The 21,722-nt window shown below is 40.2% G+C and overlaps 1 protein-coding gene across 1 annotated transcript; it reads left to right on the top strand.

Moving 5' to 3' along the window:
* The first annotated feature begins 1,947 nt into the window (after positions 1–1,947).
* Positions 1,948–15,100, top strand: kcng1 (potassium voltage-gated channel, subfamily G, member 1). The gene is made up of 2 exons (XM_066702926.1): positions 1,948–2,742; positions 14,168–15,100. Exons 1-2 carry the CDS (start codon positions 1,981–1,983, stop codon positions 14,942–14,944), a joined length of 1,539 nt encoding a protein of 512 aa, XP_066559023.1. The 5' UTR covers positions 1,948–1,980; the 3' UTR covers positions 14,945–15,100.
* Positions 15,101–21,722: the final 6,622 nt, after the last annotated feature.

Below are 21,722 nucleotides of genomic sequence, written 5' to 3'. Positions count from 1 at the left end.
CAGTTGAAGACTGGAAAAATGTTGCCTGGTCTGATGAGTCTCGATTTCTCTTGAGACATTCAGATGGTAGAGTCAGAATTTGGCGTAAACAGAATGAGAACATGGATCCATCATGCCTTGTTACCACTGTGCAGGCTGCTGGTGGTGGTGTAATGGTGTGGGGGATGTTTTCTTGGCACACTTTAGGCCCCTTAGTGCCAATTGGGCATCGTTTAAATGCCACGGCCTACCTGAGCATTGTTTCTGACCATGTCCATCCCTTTATGACCACCATGTACCCATCCTCTGATGGCTACTTCCAGCAGGATAATGCACCATGTCACAAAGGTCGAATCATTTCAAATTGGTTTCTTGAACATGACAATGAGTTCACTGTACTAAACTGGCCCCCACAGTCACCAGATCTCAACCCAATAGAGCATCTTTGGGATGTGGTGGAACGGGAGCTTCGTGCCCTGGATGTGCATCCCACAAATCTCCATCAACTGCAAGATGCTATCCTATCAATATGGGCCAACATTTCTAAAGAATGCTTTCAGCACCTTGTTGAATCAATGCCACGTAGAATTAAGGCAGTTCTGAAGGCGAAAGGGGGTCAAACACAGTATTAGTATGGTGTTCCTAATAATCCTTTAGGTGAGTGTATATAGCACTATATAAACACGACTATTATTTTTAAAAGGCTCTTCTTGTGAACGAAACTGAAACCGAAAGCGCAGTCGGACCTCCGGTGCGTGGACGGGACAGAATCGGCATTAGCTATCAATAGTAACTAAACACACACAAGACAGAGACGATGTGTAGCGAAAACGGTGGTGAACAACACTATGAAGTGAGCCAGCCAGCCGAAATATGCAGTTTGAATGTTTATTACAAACACAGACACAGAGACCTTACGTTCCTGAGTCAAGCGAAGAGGCAAAAGAGGACGAACCTGCGCTGACCTCACATTTTATAGAACAGGAAGTGGGAAGGGACCTGTTCTGAGTGACGACCGCAAGGGCCAATGGCAGCTTTGATAGAGTTACGTTTCAATCGGGTTCCCGCGGAAGTGCGCAGAAACCCCTCCCCCTTGGGCTGTGCTTCCGACTTGAAAGTTAACAGTTATTAACAATTTTTAAAGATACTTTTCTTGCAAGTTTTTTTTTTCTACTGGATTTGTTCTCCCCGACTATTTTCATTAGCTTTATTGTTTTACATTTTGTATGTACTTTCCTGATTGCATCTTTTTTATCTTTTCATTTCCTTGTATATCATTTTTGTAACTATTATTTTTGTATTGTACAGCACTCTGTGCTTTGTGCTTGAAAAGTGATATATACATAAAGTTATTATCATTATTATTATTATTATAAAATTAAACAATAAATTATACATGGAAGCAAAAATGCAGCAGATTATATAGGAAATACAGAAACAAGAAGATTCCCATACCATAGGCTTAAATAGCTAGGATGTATTACAACTACAGAGTTAAACCAAATGGGCAACACAGACTAACACAAATAAGTGATCTAAAGAAATTCGGGCTATAACACATGTAAATGTAAATGGGGATACATATTGTTTAAAATAAGATAACATTAATTTATGATTCCACTAGATTAATAAATTATCGTCTTTGTGTAAATATTTAGAAAATGCTGTCAACTTGTTGTATCTGAATTGTAAACACTTATTTAGCAGACATTCTTTTCATAGTTGTTCTGAGCCTCATTCTCATACATTGTAAGAATAACAAAATAAATTAATTAATATAAATTGCTAGCAACAACCATATAAGTATATAATCTGGAAAGCCCAAGCTTTGTACACATTTCCCTTCAGCAACCAGGAGACACAGAAAGTGCAAGGCCCAGGGTGTTTTGAGAGGTTGTCTTTGTACACTGGCAGTTATTAACGCCCACCTTTCTCTCTCCAGCAGGGAGTGATGTTATAGTGGGAGTGGTGACCACAGGGATGTGACAGCTGGGGCTCAACATGACTCTTCTCACAGGAGATGGCTCTGACTATGACTACAGTGCCCTCAGCTGTGCCTCCGACACCTCCCTCAACCAGCCATCTTTTGCCGAGCAGGAAGCCCTCAAGGGGGTGTTCTACAAGCGGGCCCAGCTCCTTCCATCCGGCCAGGATCCCTACGCCTCAGTCCAGCCCGGCACCCGCAAGCACCATGCCATCATCAACGTGGGGGGGATGAGGTACCTTCTGCCCTGGAACACGCTAGATAACTTTCCCCTCACCAGACTTGGCCAGCTCAAGTTGTGCACCAACTTTGATGAGATCATGAGGGTGTGTGATGACTATGATGTCACTTGCAACGAGTTCTTCTTTGACCGCAACCCGGGAGCCTTCCGCACCATCCTCACCTTCCTGCGAGTTGGCAAGCTGCGTGTGCTGCGAGAGATGTGTGCCCTCTCCTTCCGCGACGAGCTCCTCTACTGGGGCATCGAGGAGGACAGCATGGAGTGGTGTTGTAAGCGCAAGTTCCTCCAGCGGATCGAGGAGTATGAGGAGATGGACCAAGGCGAAGAGTTGCTGGAGACCGACAGTAACCCTTGTGAGCCCCTCCCCGCTGAGTCCAGAGGGGCACTGTGCATGGGAAAGCTCAGGGACATGGTGGAGAGGCCCCACTCCGGTCTCCCTGGGAAAATTTTTGCTTGCCTCTCCGTTCTGTTTGTGACCATTACCGCCATCAACCTCTCCATCAGCACCATGCCCTCCTTGAGGGAAGAGGAGGAGAATGTAAGTGTAACCTCCACCTTTCACATGTCTCAGCAAATATTTTTTCCAGCTTGTACTTATCAAGGGGAAGTTTCCATCATCGCATCTCCGCCAGTTCTATTCAGTCAAACTCACCTCCACTTTTTGAAGGGGAAGGTTTGGAAGCAGAATATACCCAGGTTGCGGTGATTGGGTACTTGGAGAGCATTGCAGATGCATTTTAACTTTTTGAGGATTTGAGATTGTGGAGGATGTTGTGCTCTCTCACAGGGATCAACCAATTCCAGATAGATTTTATTTTTTTGTTATTTTTTTCTACTTCTTCTTGTCCCCTATTTTGTGGCATCGATTATATATTCATATGGCTGCAAAAATTATGTTTGCTGCAGAAGTGAGTAGGTGGCAATAGAATTTAAAGTAAAAAGCACAGGGAAATATTTGTATTAAATAATTATCTGTACACACCTACATCACAATATTCAGCCATTTAACAGTGCCCCTTTTCCAAGGCAACCTGCATGGAATCATAAACACTTCCAATCATTGTTCAACATATACACAGCATTACAAAGGCAACAAAATGACTTAATTAAAAATCATTCACACATTACTATCTTATGAATAGCATTAAGATATAAGAGATGATCAAAGTGGTCTCCAGGTGTAAACAGGCACTGTGGATGGATATTGGTATTCATCATAAATTACAGTATATACTTGTAAAGCTGCAGTTTCATAACAATATACTGTACTGTGACTAAGGTAAATAATTTGTCATACATTGAAATCTGCAGGAAATAAATCCACCAGAGAGCAGCTTTTTCCAGACTTCTAAACAGACAATTGTATTGATTCTTTTAGTGAGTCCACAATACTCTAATGTCATCAACATAATGAAAAAACATGACCAAACTGCATATTGTATAATTCAGTCCCCCATCACTGTTAATCTAAGTGAAAGATCAATGGTAATTAGTTTATAGATTCCAAAAGGTTAATAAACCATCCATATAAAGAGATCATTTACAGTCACACCAAGAGGTTCTTCCTTGCATTCAGTCATTTGTATCCTTTTATCACAGATATACAGATGTTTACAGGAAGCATTTTAAAATTACCTGAATGATAGGATACAAAGACAGGAAATAATGTAGGTTAAAGAAGCAAGAGAATTAGAAATGATTTAATTGAGCTTTCAAAGAACAGCCACACAAAACATAAACCATGTGTATCTGGCATTTACAGCAGATGTTATGAATCTATATTATGGCTGTCAGCACAGCTATCATGAGATAGAAGACATTTCCAAGTTTTAACATTATGGCTTCCTTAAATTTAACTAGCAGTGTAGCCTAATATGATTTGCATGTTTGTTTGTTTTTAAATTTGTTTTGTTAATTTTAATAGAAAAAGTTTGAAAGCTTTATTGGTATCTCCTGTATTTTGTATCCAGTAATACCATCTTTATTTATCAATCAGTACTGTTCATGTATAATTGTGTGCGTATGTGCATGCATGCATGTGTGTGTGTGCATACACTGGCCCCCATGTATACACTCCCCTAAAGGATTATTAGGAACACTATACTAATACTATGTTTGACCCCCTTTCGCCTTCAGAACTGCCTTAATTCTACGTGGCATTGATTCAACAAGGTGCTGAAAGCATTCTTTAGAAATGTTGGCCCATATTGATAGGATAGCATCTTGCAGTTGATGGAGATTTGTGGGATGCACATCCAGGGCACGAAGCTCCCGTTCCACCACATCCCAAAGAGGCTCTATTGGGTTGAGATCTGGTGACTGTGGGGGCCAGTTTAGTACAGTGAACTCATTGTCATGTTCAAGAAACCAATTTGAAATGATTCGACCTTTGTGACATGGTGCATTATCCTGCTGGAAGTAGCCATCAGAGGATGGGTACATGGTGGTCATAAAGGGATGGACATGGTCAGAAACAATGCTCAGGTAGGCCGTGGCATTTAAACGATGCCCAATTGGCACTAAGGGGCCTAAAGTGTGCCAAGAAAACATCCCCCACACCATTACACCACCACCAGCAGCCTGCACAGTGGTAACAAGGCATGATGGATCCATGTTCTCATTCTGTTTACGCCAAATTCTGACTCTACCATCTGAATGTCTCAAGAGAAATCGAGACTCATCAGACCAGGCAACATTTTTCCAGTCTTCAACTGTCCAATTTTGGTGAGCTTGTGCAAATTGTAGCCTCTTTTTCCTATTTGTAGTGGAGATGAGTGGTACCCGGTGGGGTCTTCTGCTGTTGTAGCCCATCCGCCTCAAGGTTGTACGTGTTGTGGCTTCACAAATGCTTTGCTGCATACCTCGGTTGTAACGAGTGGTTATTTCAGTCAAAGTTGCTCTTCTATCAGCTTGAATCAGTCGGCCCATTCTCCTCTGACCTCTAGCATCAACAAGGCATTTTCACCCACAGGACTGCCGCATACTGGATGTTTTTCCCTTTTCACACCATTCTTTGTAAACCCTAGAAATGGTTGTGCGTGAAAATCCCAGTAACTGAGCAGATTGTGAAATACTCAGACCGGCCCGTCTGGCACCAACAACCATGCCACGCTCAAAATTGCTTAAATCACCTTTCTTTCCCATTCAGACATTCAGTTTGGAGTTCATGAGATTGTCTTGACCAGGACCACACCCCTAAATGCATTGAAGCAACTGCCATGTGATTGGTTGGTTAGATAATTGCATTAATGAGAAATTGAACAGGTGTTCCTAATAATCCTTTAGGTGAGTATATATATATATATATATATATATCCACCGATCAGCTATAACATTATGACCAAATGCCTAATATTGTGTAGGTCCCCCTTTTGCCGCCAAAACAGCCCTGACCTGTCACGGCATGGACTCCACTAGACCTCTGAAGGTGTGCTGTGGTATCTGGCACCAAGACGTTAGCCGCAGATCTTTTAAGTCCTGTAAGTTGTGAGGTGGGGCCTCCATGGATCGGACTTGTTTGTCCAGCACATCCCACAGATGCTCGATTGGATTGAGATCTGGGGAATTTGGAGGCCAAGTCAACACCTTGAACTCGTAATTCATCAGACCAGGCCACCTTCTTCCATTGCTCCGTGGTCAAGTTCTGATGCTCACGTGCCCATTGTAGGCACTTTCGGTAGTGGACAGGGGTCAGCATGGGCACCCTGAGTGGTCTGCTGCTACGCAGCCCCATACGCAACACACTACGATCCACTGTGTGTTCTGACACCATTCTATCAGAACCAGCCTTAACTTTTTCAGCAATTTGAGCTACAGTAGCTCGTCTGTTGGATCGGACCACACGGGCCAGCGTTCGCTCCCCACGTGCATCAATGAGCCTTGGCCGCCCATGACCCTGTCGCCGGTTCACTGCTTTTCCTTCCTTGGACCACTTTTGATAGGTACTGACAACTGCAGACCGGGAACACCCCACAAGAACTGCAGTCAAAGTCGCTCAGATCCTTACGCTTGCCCATTTTTCCTGCTTCTAACACATCAACTTTGAGGACAAAATGTTCACTCGCTGCCTAATATATCCCACCCACTGACATGGGGATTATCAGTGTTATTCACTTCACCTGTCAGTGGTCATAATGTTATGGCTGATCGGTGTATATATGTGTGTTGTGGCAGTGTGAGAGGCAAGGCCAGGGTCAGGGCAGATCTTTCAGTGGAGGAGACTACAAAACCTCTCCTCCAAGAGGTGGTGGAAAACAAAGTGGAGATCCGCAATGTGGCTGACGACAGAAGGCCTCAAATACCTGCACCTAACCACTTGCACCTTACTGTTGGAGTTTCTGTACCTGTCTGTTCCTGACAAACTGGAGGTTATCCAAGGAGGTCAGTCTGACATTAAGACGGCTGTGCAGGAGTTGCTGGATTTCATGGAGAAACAGAACCAGCATCAGCAGGAGGACAAGGCCTTGCAGCCAGAGGAGGCAAAGCTCTCGCCCTGCTTCCAGCCTGAAGAAGAAGAGGAAGTGCCTCTTCAACTGCAGTCTTCCCCAACCACGGATTGCAAGGTCTGTCCAGTGTGCCTTGCAGGTGAAGAGTGGTGTTTCCAGGTTGGACAACCTGGGCATGTTTCGCCTGATGGAGAGGAATACTGGGAATAGGGAAGAGCCTTAACAGTAGAGTACTGTCTGGAGCCTGACGAAGAAGAGTCTGTCCCTGAGCTGGAGACAGAGCAGGAGACGTCACTTTCACTTGTGAACTGTTTTTCCAACCACAAATTGGACTACACCCACAATAGCAGACGGCGCTACAGCCTGGGCAACCACAGACTCGTGGCGCCAATTTGGCAAAACCTTGGGGGAACAAAGTTTAAATATTTTCATCTAACAGAATTCAAAACGGTAAATAGGACTTCCGCACTCTTATTTCTGAGCTCGCAATGTATCTGAAACTTGAAACAATGTACCAGCTGGATTGCCTGATACATTGTAACAAATTAAGCACTACATTCAATGTTTAGTTAAACAAATGTAAAAAAGCGGCAGTTTTGTATTGATCTGAATGGCATTTCTATTCATAAAATTGCAAGGTGCCATAATAATGATTATTGTAGTTAACTGTAGTTCCACATCTGGGCTGTTTTTTTTCATGGTCCAGCTTTTACCCAGTCCCCTCTTATATTTAACACCAAAAGCAAAACCATGACCTTCATACACAAAACACCTATTGGCTACATCAACACTTCATTTCATATATAATATTATGTCATTGTTTTTTTTCATCTCTCTACCTCAATTGTTTGTTAAGCCTAATACATTTTTGTCATATTGGAGAAACATTTTTCTGTACCAACAAAGATATTACATATTACATTTAAGACGTGTTCGCCTGTACCGTACATGTTGATGATAACTGTTCATAATTAATGTTGAAAAATATGAATTGGAATAACGAAAACATAATGAAAATACATTCAATACGGTTGTTAATGACAGTATTTATTCTATGCAAAATGTAAATATATAAAATTGTATATTTTACCATATATATTTACCGTATATTTTATAACCGATCGCTGCTTCCACGGCATTTCCAAACTCCTGTCACTCTGCTTAGTCCCACCTTCAAGCAGAGGTAAATTACCCAATCAGTGAAGCAAGGATTTGGAAACTAACTCTGTTAGGACAGAACTGCTCCAGGGGGCAGAACGTATATGATGCATCTGATTGGTTACTTGGGACATACATGATGAGAAAGTAATACTGGAGTTTGGAAATGTTGTGGAACTGAACTACAGTAAATCTCAGGTCCACTCTGTGGGGAAAAAAATCGCATTTGTATACAAAATTCTACTTTCTTTTATTTTGTTACAAATTGTAACACGTTAAACTAGACATTGTGTAATACTCGCAATTTTTCTTTTAATTCTTCAATTGCCCCCCCAGCCCCCACAAATGACACCACTGCCGGAGACCCTCTTCCCTGTCGATTTAGGCGACCACTGGTCCGAGGAACACTGCTTGGAGTTCCACCACATTGATGTGTAGGGGCCTGAAGGGCTCCGTCCACCAGCCTCGGACTCTGCATCAGTTGCAGACTCCCCCTAGCTTTGATTGGAAGCATCTGTCATCATGACCACTTGGTGACAGATCGGCCTGAGGGGCACACCAAGAGTTAGTTTCAGAGGGCTCAGCCAATGACAGAATGCCTTCCAGCATGCCTGAGTGACCATCACTCAGTGGGACTCGATCGCGGCATGGGTGCATCTTTGGTGCGTGAAACCACAGCTGCAAGGGCCTCATCCTGGGGAGTCCGATCAGGAGGGTTTGTGACACAGCCACGAGAAGACCCATATGTAAAACACATGCTGTTGTACAGCATATCACATTTCTGTCACAATTTATCAAGGTATGAATATACACGTAGGCTATTGTGTTGAAGCAAACTTCTTTGTTGATATTTTCCTTCTAATAAAACAGGCTGAGAGAGTGTTGAGCGTTGATCAGAAAGTGTATTCGTAAAATCAGCTTGGGAAAAGATCCGACACAGAGGCAATCTCCGTGAGGTTTCTCTACAAAAATACAGCAATACACACAGGGGTATTAGTACACAGAAGCATGGTGACACGACGGACCCCTAAACCAATCCCTGGCCAAAGGTCATGGTGGTCGTCTTTGGCCTTGTTATCATCCGTTGCTGGGGGGAGGAAACCCTTTATCGATAGGTTTATCCCGTGTTACACAAACATGAGACACAGACGCTATTTCAACACCTTGAGACAGAGATGGCTGAACACAAACACATCCTTATCACAGTTGGCGGGGAACAATTCGTTCAGAGTACATCTAAACTGAAACAACTCTTTAACAAGGTATTTTTCATTGTCCACTTCCTCTTATCTGAACTTTCAACAGTTTGTAACAATATTAAGTTCATTTTGTATGTTAACCCCTTTAACCCAGCCTTCTTCATATTGTATGCATATTTTCTATACTTTGCCATAGTTCCAAAGTAAAGCTGTACACACACACATTTACCTACTTTCATTTGCAGCTCCTGTACAATATTATCCTGCTAGATAGATGTGCTTAGAAGTGTGAGCATCTGTAATGCTAAATATATGCACTTACCATCATACTAGCTTTCCCAAGTATGTCAATATCCTTGTATTTGTAAATGAAGTTTACATGATTGCTGTATCTTTTAACACATTTTTTGTGTTTTTTCTCCAATTTGTTTGTGGTTGTATATTGTTAAAAAAAGAGAGAGACCATTCATTTTTCATTTTCATTCTTCATTGAGCAACAAATTGCAGGCCAACAGAAATGCACGACAAGGAGATATAGAAAAAGGAGTGATTTTGAAACATATTTGCCCCTTTCTACTCCAACAGGTTTAATTAAAAGGCTACATTAAGGAAATTTAAGGGTATTTCGGATAGGCAAATTATTTATTTAATTAATTATTATTGGCCTTGCACATTGCACATATAATTTAGTAACAACAATATACAACAGCAGGAGTAATTATTAATTGTGTGTTGATTCTCAGCCTAATAACTGCTACACGGTTGTATAAATATTAATTCAAGGAACAAAGAGAATGCTTCAACAAAAGTCTCTAATTTGAAATCTGGCAAAGTTTGACGATCTCTCAAATTTCTGTTATAAAACCTGACCTCAATTTGCACAATAATTAAATTGAAGCTGTGCCAGTGAGGACCAAAACCAAACTGGACAAATTAAAGACGTATTGATATTAAAAATCAATTGTGGACACACACACAGAGGTGTAAAAAGTAGTCGGAAGTCAAACTTGAGTAAAAGTAAATATATTTTATCAAAAACTTACTCAAACAGTACTTGACTAAAAGTAAAAAAGTAGCTACTTTCAAGAGTACTCAAGTACCAAAAGTAAAAGTAAATTGTGATTTTAGTAATAAAGTGAATGTGCGTATGTTTGTGTGTGAGCCTTATGAAGAGGGCACGCAAGAGATTCATTTGATGATCCAATATTTTATTTTCCATAAATTATCCAGGTATTTTATTCTCTTGTTTTCTCAATTTTATCTTGAAGAAAACCAGCTCCAACAAAATAAATGTTATTTAGGCACATATCTGGAAATTACTTTCATTTGTATTTTACAAAAATGTCATTGTATTGAATAACAACACCTTTCAACACTACTGTGCCTTCATGTGGGCTATAAATACCTAATAAGTGAGAGTGTGGCTACAAAATCAATTTTTCATTATGTATATAAAATTTGATGTCCTTACGCATGCCATCTTAAAAAAAATGTTTTATATAAAGTGGAAACACCATGGACATGATTTCGGGACCTTTTCTCATTATCATTCAATTGTACTATTTATATCATAAAGTAAATAATAAAGTTAAAATGTAAAATAAAAATCACATTTAATTATGCATATTATTTATTAATACTGTATCTTTTATGGACAGCTGTCATTACATTAAAGCTGCTGTGATGTTCACCCACGCATTGTCTTTTTAATGGATTTGTTTGTCTTTTAATTTACAATGATACAGTAATGGATATTGCTGTAGCTCATAAACTAACTTCTCGTCGTCCACACTGTTTGTTATGGGCCGGGTGCATATACTGTGCGTGTTTCCACGTCAGTTGATGTCCCTTCTGATTGGTCAGATTCTTTCCAGTCGCGACGAAAAAAAGTAGACCGTTTATATCTTAGTGATGCTAATTGTCTTAAAGCAGTGTGGAAGCTTCTACTGAAATACAGGCAGTTCTATGATTTTCGTTCGTGTCCAGTGTGAACCACAAACAACTTTTTTTTTTTTTTTTTTTTTTGTGGGCATACTACTTTGAAAGCAATCCTAAATGATCAAATTGACCGAGCTTTTCTACTGTGTGAAGGCCAATCAAAATATGTTTTTTTTCCCAAATGGTAAAATGTGTGTGACTGACGTATGAATGGTGCTATGGAATTGTTGAATGAAGCATATAACCAGTTTAATATTCATATTAATGATCTACCGGAAGTGAGTAACAGAGTCGTCTGTCTGGGAAATGTAGTGGAGTAAAAATTATATTATTTTGTTCATAAATGTAGTGGAGTAAAAGTAGCCACAAATAATAAATACTAAAGTACAAATACTCAAAAAATGTACTTAAGTACAGGAATGAAGTACTTGTAATTCGTTACTTTACACCCCTGCACACACGCACTCTCTCACACATACACACTCACACTCATACTCATGCACACACAAAATGCTGGCTAGGTTTGTCATTCTGTTGTGCTTTATCTCATGCATATGATATAGAATGTATACACTAATATTTTAAAATGTAACACCTGAGATGGGGGGAATGGTTGCCATGATAAATACAAGTTAATATTTGTTTCAAAATGTACGTTATTGGCAACATGTTTCAGAAAAAAGGCTTCTCCATACTGACAAGCTTTAGGAAGATATGTGAAGTGTATTACAATGTAAGGAAAGCACAGAATATATTTGTTGGAAACTTCACATACTTATTTACACTTCCCTTTAGGGATATACATTTATTTTATTTCAGCTCATGTATTCAGTGCATCTTTACCTTGGCATTTGTAATGCAGGTGGATGACACAAGAAAAATGTCCATCATCAATGAAAATGTGATTTACTCCAGCCCCTTTTCCTTCTAGTGGAGATGGCTTATTAAAGCTGTGGAGAAATGTCAGTGAGAGAGTTGGTAACACTTTACAATAAGTGTCTCTAGTTACAGTGTATTTACATCTGTAGTTACACAAGTACAGTGCAATTATGCATTATTACTATGTACTTAATGTGTAAAAATGATTAACGGTATATGTAAGTACACAATTCTAACTATATTTGTAACTATGTTTTTTTCTTAAATGCACATATGATTACGTATAAAACTGGTCCCAATATTCCATTTCGAAAAAGCTAAATATGTTTTGAGAAATTCTATATCTTATATCTATGCTGTCCACCAAAAGAACACTTAAAATAGTAATTGGTAGGGGTTGGGTTAGAGGGTTTAAATGTTTCTAGGCTATCCCCTTCAATCAATTTAATGTTTTCCAACTATTGGTTTTGCTTTAAATGAAAGGGACCTGCCAAGACATCTAATTGTCTATAAAAGTAAGAATACTAGCGAATGTTCCAATTTAGGCTATGTCTGAAGTAACTTTTATGATAGGAATATAATTTGATCTACCAGTCAGAAATGCACAGCACAATCTGCGTCAATATTTTTCAATTAGATTAAGAAAAAACAGTAACAATTTACAAATAGGTACCGTGATTCCTCATGAATTAATATATGAATACCATAGGATTTAAACATCAACATGAACATCATCTGAGTTCTGATGTTGAGTACATGAATCCACATGTATCCTAACCCTAACCCTGAAACCTAATCCTAACCCTGTTATACATGTGATTAAAATAAGAACTCAGATGAAATGCATGATACATTCATTTGTTTATCCTGTGGTATTAATATATTAATTCATTAGGAATCATGGTACCTTTATGTAAAGTGTGACCGAAAGGACAAAACAAAAAAAACAAATGTAAAGTTACCTGATTTATATTGTCTGCCTCCTCCTTCTGTACTTGGAACTAAAATAAATGTGTAGGTTTGGGTGAAGGATAGGGTGGAGTATCTTATTTTGCCTTGAACAATTTTATTAAAAGTTATTCAAGTTATTAACAGTTTCCATTTTGTTTAAACCATAGCAGCACACTCTATTATATTACGCTATGTGACTACAGTACAGTAGAATTCTGTATTTATTTCATTACACAGGTGCATCTGTATGGATAAAAATAATGAATTGCAAAGTTAAAAAACAAAAACACTATTGATACTTTGTGTTTGTAAATGTAATTTGAAGTCATTCCTTCATAAGAATACATCTTATCCTATAAAGACATGTCCGAACCAGTTTCATCTTATCTTAATAAATAATAATCACACTGTAAGGTAAAGGAAAATAATAATAATAATAATAATAATAATAATAATAATAATAATAATAATAATAAGTGTATATGTAGTCATTTGTGCCTGTAAACATAATGATACATATCATTTGAAGTATTTAATGGATGTGCTTGCTCCTTTTTAGGTTTGGAGAGTATTACTTAAACTTAATCTAGTAAAGCTAAGATATCCTCCAAATTAAGGGATTTTGATTGTATAGTGTATATCAGCAGGAATCTCATAATATGCAGGTTAAGGATTCTTTCCAATATGAGGTCAGTAGTATTTTTATTTTTGGGGGTTTACATGAGTTTAACTTCAACTGCATTACGCTGTTTCCCTCTAGTGTCAGATACCATATACTACAAGAAATTAAAAGTGTATATTGACCTTCTTTTTCCGTGACATATTCATAAGCATAGCAAGAAATATTGCAGGTTTTTTTATCATTAGAACAACTACAACTAAAATGGAAAATACAGAAGGATCTCAATATAAATGGGAAGGTTCTGTCAATCATATAATGCAGAGGTGTCTTAACCTGGTTTTGGAGAGCCCGATCTAGTTACATTTATAGGTCACGTTATATCAACTGTTTCTGTGGGCCAGGAAAACCTTTGATATTGACTGATTAGGCAGATCAAATATTACTGCAAATGCAAATCTGATCATTGGGGGCTGAAGATTATTTAGGAAGATTATGTGGTTTCTGAATTACTGCAGTTGGTTAAATATCTGATCAATTGATTAAAATGTAATGTTTCCAAGAATAAACTGATGATTTAAGATGGAATATTGTTCTCTGGTACCAGGGTTAGACAGTTCTGGTTTAAGATGTTGGGATTGAGAAATCAATAGGTGCTAGAACGTCAGATCCCAGACTTCCCCCATCCGTGCACACCTCTGAAACTATCATATAGTGCAAAAAAAGAACCACCTTACTGACTTTTTTTTATCCCCTTTGCTCTTGTCTCTCAAGGGCAAGTGCTCCCAGATGTGCTACAACATCTTCATTGTGGAGACAGTGTGTGTGGCCTGGTTCTCCCTGGAGTTCACTCTGCGTTTCATCCAGGACCGCAGGAAGCTGGTGTTCCTGAGGAGACCGCTAAACATGATTGACGTTGTGGCCATCCTGCCCTACTACATCACGCTGGTCGTGGACTCCACCTCCACTGGGGAGAAGAAGCTAGGCTCGGGCAGCAACTATCTGGACAAGGTGGGGCTGGTCCTGAGGGTGTTACGGGCGCTTCGCATCCTGTATGTCATGCGGCTGGCTAGGCATTCCCTGGGCCTGCAGACTCTGGGTCTCACCGCCCGTCGCTGCACCCGAGAGTTCGGCCTCCTGCTGCTGTTCCTGTGCGTGGCCATCGCACTCTTCTCCCCACTCCTGTACCTCATCGAGAATGAGATGGCTGGCTCCCCGGACTTCACCAGCATCCCTGCCACTTACTGGTGGGCCGTGATCACCATGACCACGGTGGGTTACGGAGACATGGTTCCCCGCAGTATCCCCGGTCAGGTGGTGGCCCTGAGTAGCATCCTGAGTGGCATCCTCCTCATGGCCTTCCCTGTCACGTCCATCTTCCACACCTTCTCCCGCTCCTATGTCGAGCTCAAGCAGGAGCAACAGAGACTACTGCACCGCCGAACCCAGTTCCTCCTCAAGAACAAAGCAGCCCATCTCAGCGACTTCTCCCTGGGCAGTGACACGTTCTTCCCCAGCGAGTCTTCAGAGACTAAAGAAAATAATATCTGAGCCCCATTCCAGCAAGATGGGAATGCGTACTCTCAACTTCCTCCTGTAATCTGTGTGTCCCCCACCCCCTTCCACTTCTTACTTGTTTTATATATTGGTTTGTGTGTTTTCCCTACCTGAGTTTTTCCAAAAACATGCTAGTTATTCTTTGTGGTAACAAAGCTCATTAACTGAACCCACAGGGTGGAGTGTAGGTGATGTAGAAGTGCATGTCTATGTTGCAAAGACAATAAGGAGGAATGGAAGCCAGTTAAAAAAAGACTAGGCCAAGGCAGGAAGGATGGGAAGTTGGTTGTCACAATTAAATTCAGATCAGTTATTGAGCAGTTATTTCCCTTGGTATTCCTGTGGTATTTTACGAATGTCCTATAGCCCTTAATTTTGACAGGAGTTTCTTGATAGAATGAATTTCCTATTGGCCTATTGAATCTTAGTGGATTAGATGGCCTATTGAATCTTAGTGTGGCATGGCTACTGAATCTTCAGTATCCATAAAAGAAAATCTTGTACGCACCCCAACTGGGATATTCAACAAGATTCTCACCCTGCATCAGCTCTGCTTACAGTTAGCTTTTCCAAATATTGTAATGTAGTATACATCGTACATATCAGAAGGGTTACATAGAGGTCCTACTGACACTAGATGCTTTTACACTGCCATTTCTGATCCAGATCAACTGTCAGCAGCCCCAGGGTTGGAAGAGTCTAAACTGCTTACTGCGGAAAATGCTTAACGTTGCTTAATGTGCTTTAAACATAATTCCTTTTCAGAATTTGTATGTTTACAGTAAGGCACTCCCTAATGCTACCAATAAAATATGGAGACCTTTTAATAATATTAACAATATAATGATGTTAAAAGAGCATAAGGTAGCATACTAGTACTACTGAAGACCATATAAATGGTTTTAAGTATATTAACCTACATTAAGAGTTTTCCACATTTAACGATATTCACATTAAGTGATTATATGCAGGTCATGATCAAATTGTTTGTTAGTAAAACATATGCATTCATATTCATAGTATTATGAAGTGCCTAACTGTGAACGTAAAAACTTTGAAAAGTACAGTATGTTTAAATCACATGAATCCACTTTTTTTCACATCGTTTTATTTCATTATACGAATTATTCTAACAAGTAAAACCAATCCACTTGCACATTTTTTTGCAACCAAATTAATTTAAATATTATTATTTTTATTTTATTTTTTACTTACATGACACCTGTGCTGTAACAATCATCCACACTGCCAGGATCAAATCCTACCGATGCATTTGATCCAGATCAGAAATTAAATATGATCACTTATGAATAACCTAGCTTGCAAGATCTAAGATTGGTTTTACACTCTTGTCAGGTAGTGATTCACTAAATTATTTCTGGCAGGGGTATAAAAAGAGGACTGAACTTGCACTTACAAACAGCTGCAATAGTTTGTGTTTAATCATGAAAGTGGAAGGAAATAAAACATCTATTTACCTAGTGAGCAGGGTTGTAGTGGAGGGTAAACGCACATAAACGCCGTTTAAGCACCTTTTTATTTGTGAAATAGCGTTTACTCACATTTTCATTTAATTAATTATCGTTTACCTGCTATTACCGAGTTCCCAGGATTGCTCAGGCACGCTAAGTATGCTCGTTATGTTCGCCTGCGCATGCTCGATTTGCCAGACCCTACGTGCACACTGCCCGCTCGCTAGCGCTACAGAGCGACACGCTGCCATTCATTTCCAATGAGAGCCGGCGACTCCCGGCGACAGGGGGCGGGGCTCCGCTCAGAGACAAAATCTCCCGGCGACAGCGACAGTGCAGAGCTGAGCATGTGCAACTTTATGCAAATTAGCAGCGAGCGCGCAGTGACGGAGTTCGGCGACAACCAATGGGAGGCAGATGTGTTCTGCATATTGAAGTGCCTTCTCTTTTCTACTGGCTAGTTTAAAAATAAGACCCGCCCCCTGCGAGCGGGCAGTGTGCACACAGTGCGGGTCAGCGACAGCGCGACAGTGACTGACGGGCACTGATTCATCTCTCTAACAGGAAACTGCGATTCATACTATGAGGCGCCGTTAGGGACATTATTCACCCCGTGGTTCATACACTATACTGAGATGCATACACTATACACTCACCTAAAGGATTATTAGGAACACCATACTAATACTGTGTTTGACCCCCTTTCGCCTTCAGAACTGCCTTAATTCTACGTGGCATTGATTCAACAAGGTGCTGAAAGCATTCTTTAGAAATGTTGGCCCATATTGATAGGATAGCATCTTGCAGTTGATGGAGATTTGTGGGATGCACATCCAGGGCACGAAGCTCCCGTTCCACCACATCCCAAAGATGCTCTATTGGGTTGAGATCTGGTGACTGTGGGGGCCAGTTTAGTACAGTGAACTCATTGTCATGTTCAAGAAACCAATTTGAAATGATTCGACCTTTGTGACATGGTGCATTATCCTGCTGGAAGTAGCCATCAGAGGATGGGTACATGGTGGTCATAAAGGGATGGACATGGTCAGAAACAATGCTCAGGTAGGCCGTGGCATTTAAACGATGCCCAATTGGCACTAAGGGGCCTAAAGTGTGCCAAGAAAACATCCCCCACACCATTACACCACCACCAGCAGCCTGCACAGTGGTAACAAGGCATGATGGATCCATGTTCTCATTCTGTTTACGCCAAATTCTGACTCTACCATCTGAATGTCTCAAGAGAAATCGAGACTCATCAGACCAGGCAACATTTTTCCAGTCTTCAACTGTCCAATTTTGGTGAGCTTGTGCAAATTGTAGCCTCTTTTTCCTATTTGTAGTGGAGATGAGTGGTACCCGGTGGGGTCTTCTGCTGTTGTAGCCCATCCGCCTCAAGGTTGTACGTGTTGTGGCTTCACAAATGCTTTGCTGCATACCTTGGTTGTAACGAGTGGTTATTTCAGTCAAAGTTGCTCTACTATCAGCTTGAATCAGTCGGCCCATTCTCCTCTGACCTCTTGACCTCTGATCAACAAGGCATTTTTGCCCACAGGACTGACGAATACTGGATGTTTTTCCCTTTTCACACCATTCTTTGTAAACCCTAGAAATGGTTGTGCGTGAAAATCCCAGTAACTGAGCAGATTGTGAAATACTCAGACCGGCCCGTCTGGCACCAACAACCATGCCACGCTCAAAATTGCTTAAATCACCTTTCTTTCCCATTCAGACATTCAGTTTGGAGTTCAGGAGATTGTCTTGACCAGGACCACACCCCTAAATGCATTGAAGCAACTGCCATGTGATTGGTTGGTTAGATAATTGCATTAATGAGAAATTGAACGTTCCTAATAATCCTTTAGGTGAGTGTATACTGAGAAGCGCATACACTACATAGTGAGACACATACACTACATGCTGAAATGCATACACTATATACTAAGATGCGCATACACTGTATAGTGAGACGTATACACGACATACTGAGATGCATACACTGCTAGTGAGATAGAGAGCAAGAAATCCTGAAGCCATGGTGATGTTAAGAATTAATCTTTTCTCGGTGGGTGAATCAGTTCTCTTCATTTCTTCCCACAGTGCAGCTTAATTAATACAGACTTTGGCAGCTGTTCTTTAAATGTATGTCAATCACCTCAGTCGGGCAGTGCATTTACATAAGCAAGGATTTATAGTTTTGTTTTGTGTGAAGTAATTCTAATAGGTAAGTCATGAAGACATGGTATTCTGAAAGCCAATTTTTTAAAAACCCTTCGAAATTTCCCCATTGTATGCTGAAAATTAACACCACCTATGTCAGGCATACACAGTTTTGAAACATACTCTGCAACTGAATAAACTGACTATGTGTTCTTTTCTGCATACTAAAGCATCAATGCTAAAAGCTCCACATTGTACACAAATGAACTGTGGAACTTGAACTGATTTGTGTAAAGTGTCCTTTTCAGTAAAAAAAGTAAAGAATTTCAAAAATTGTGAAGGTCTTTCCCTACCTCTTCCAAAACGCACCATCCAGACAGTTGAAAGATGGTTATGGTGCACTAGTGTTGGATGATTTATTCGGTATATATGCAAAGCTGTTTTTAAAGGAGTGCTTGAAATTAGCCTGTAGAATGAGCTGTATACCATCATTAATGCTAATATCCCACACTCTCACTCCCGCAGGCAATTGGTGTTTCTAGTACGCCTCCTCCTTCAATTATAAAGTCCAGCTTTATGGCTATAATTTTAACAATTCATAATAAAGATGTTTGCATGTTTATAAATCATCCAGAACTGAGCCCCAGAACGGGATGCATGAAAATGCAGAATATTAAGTCTCCTATATGGCTATATGCGAGTGATTATAGTCCAACAACCTGTAGCATGTAATATGTAATGTATGTGAGAACTGTAATATAGTTCCCTCTTCCAAGTTTTGCCTTTTCAGGTCTCCTGTTGATTCTTAACAGGTAAAATTTGTCTTCAAGATAAAATAGACAACTCAGCCATATTATGTATTAAAACTGAAATGTTTCTCTGTGTTCTGTAGTTTCTCTATGACAGTCTGCCCCTTCTTGTAATTTTAAAATGTCTGAAATTTCAACGGGGAAGGTGTGGGAATGGTTATATCAATATTAAAGCATTTTGAATAGATTTGTTTGAGGAGGAGGGGTAAAATCCCCAAATCCTTAAATCATCAATACTTTATTTTTGAACTATTTGATTCTGCTTATTAACTCATACTTTTCACATTGCATATTACATTTAAAAAGTCAGACCAGTATAAGTGAGCACTCACTGTATCCCAGAACCTATACTACAATTCAGTTTTTAAGTATATGTATGCCATGTATGGAGTTATGGTTTAGGGATTTCATGCAAAATATTGCATGACTGTCAGGGTCTCTCAGGAGAGGACCACAGGGCAAGGGAGTAAGGACCCAGGTGCAGTTCACGTAGAGCTGGCAGACAAGACAAATGGGCTAGGCAAGGACGTGGTCGAGGGCACAGGCAATGGTCGTGGGATCAGGCGTACAGACAGGCAAAGGCGAGACAGAGTCGAAAACGAGAAGACAGGCAATGGTCGACAAGGAGCGAGGAGACAATGCTTGGAATCGCAGACTGGGCTGACGAGACTTCGCCCCGAGTGAGGGCAGTGAGGGGTTTAAGAAGAGGAGCAGGAACTGGGAAGGCAGGTGCAGGGCCAATGGAAACAGAGGTAGAGTGAACAAGTGCACATGGGAGACCAGAATGTTAATAGATGAGAAAAGAACAATGAGGGGAAAGGAAAGACAGGGAGATAGCGGCCTCTAGCGGTGAGAGAGGGTGAGTACGTGGGAACCGTGACAATGACGTATTATGTAAGCCACACTTTGAAACTTTGGTAATTAACATTACAGCCATGATACAGGGTTAGCCAAAAAGAGTTTTTCCTGGATATGCAGAGGAGGACAACTACTGTATTAACATTCACTACCTTCTCAGCAAACCCCATCTTGAGATTAAGTTGCAAGTACACAGTCATTAGACATTAGTAAAAATAAACTATACTGAATAGAGAGAATACTAGGGGCAGTGCCAACTACAGCTGTTCAGGGTAAATTTCCTTTATGGTTTTATCTGAACCAACACATTTCGGCTGAGAATTAAGTTTTATATAGCAATTAGATTTTAACTGTCAGGGGGTGTTTACTTTTTATTTTTAGATATTCAGTGCTCATAAATATTAAAAACACACAGGCAAACAGTGTGTCATTATTGCACTTAGGGTTTAAAAAAAATGCATATGCTCCACCTTTCTCCCATTTATAGTTAAAAAAAAACAATCTGTTTCTGTTGGGATTTAAACATTTTCACTGAAAAGATTAGTTATATGAAGTGACTATAATTGGTCAGTAAAAAGCAGGCAACTTGAAAAGAATGCACACAAACAATTTAAAGCAATCCAAAAACAGAAACACATCCAATTTACGTGATTTGGTTCATAGAAGAACTGAAAACTTATTCTGAATTGCTGGACTGTGCACAGCCATAGTTAATTATTTGTGATGCAGACCTTGGCTTTATGGAAGGTAGCAGCATGGTTAGGCCTAAACATTGTTTGATATTTGTGGCCAATAACATAATTTTTGGAAGCAAGTTAACTAAGACAGTCTTTTCCAAACCTGCTCTTATAAGCAGTCGTGGACAGCCCTGGTCCTGCAGGACCTCAGTGTCTTCTGTTTTTTAAACTGACCTCTTCATTACTAAGAATTAATGAGCCCTGAATTCAGGTATTTGCAGAAATACTCTGCCCTCCGTCCTTGCCCTCCGTCCTTTCTCTGCCCTCCATCCTTGGTTTCAGGACTACCCTGCCCTAGCTGGGCAAGATACTGTGCAAATGCAATTCTGTCCAGTCTTTCCTTAACTTGTTTAATCAACTGTGACTTTCCCACACCTAAACAACTCCTGACAGGGGAGCAATTATATATACACACACACAAGTTGTAATGATACCAAACAGTCCTGCAACGATCATGGCTAATGCATAATGAGCTCAGCTGGTTAAATGTCAGACACCTGGGTATTAAAACCGCTCACGTAATTGAGGGGAGTTCTAAGCTCCGTACTAGGTATAGGGCTAATCCTGTTTTCTCATGCAAGAGCATGAGCTGGAAATGCTTATGGGTAAAAGGTATCATGAAACAAATAGTTCAATAAAAGGTTATGAGGGCACTTAGTGCTGTGCGGACGAAAGGGGCAGTGGCTCATGCAAAAAAATTGTATTTTAATGTTTTCAAAGTGGATTTTGCATTGAT

Source organism: Amia ocellicauda, chromosome 4, assembly GCF_036373705.1.
Source record: "Amia ocellicauda isolate fAmiCal2 chromosome 4, fAmiCal2.hap1, whole genome shotgun sequence".
NCBI lineage: Eukaryota > Metazoa > Chordata > Actinopteri > Amiiformes > Amiidae > Amia > Amia ocellicauda.
This window is presented reverse-complemented; position numbering and strand designations above follow the sequence as displayed.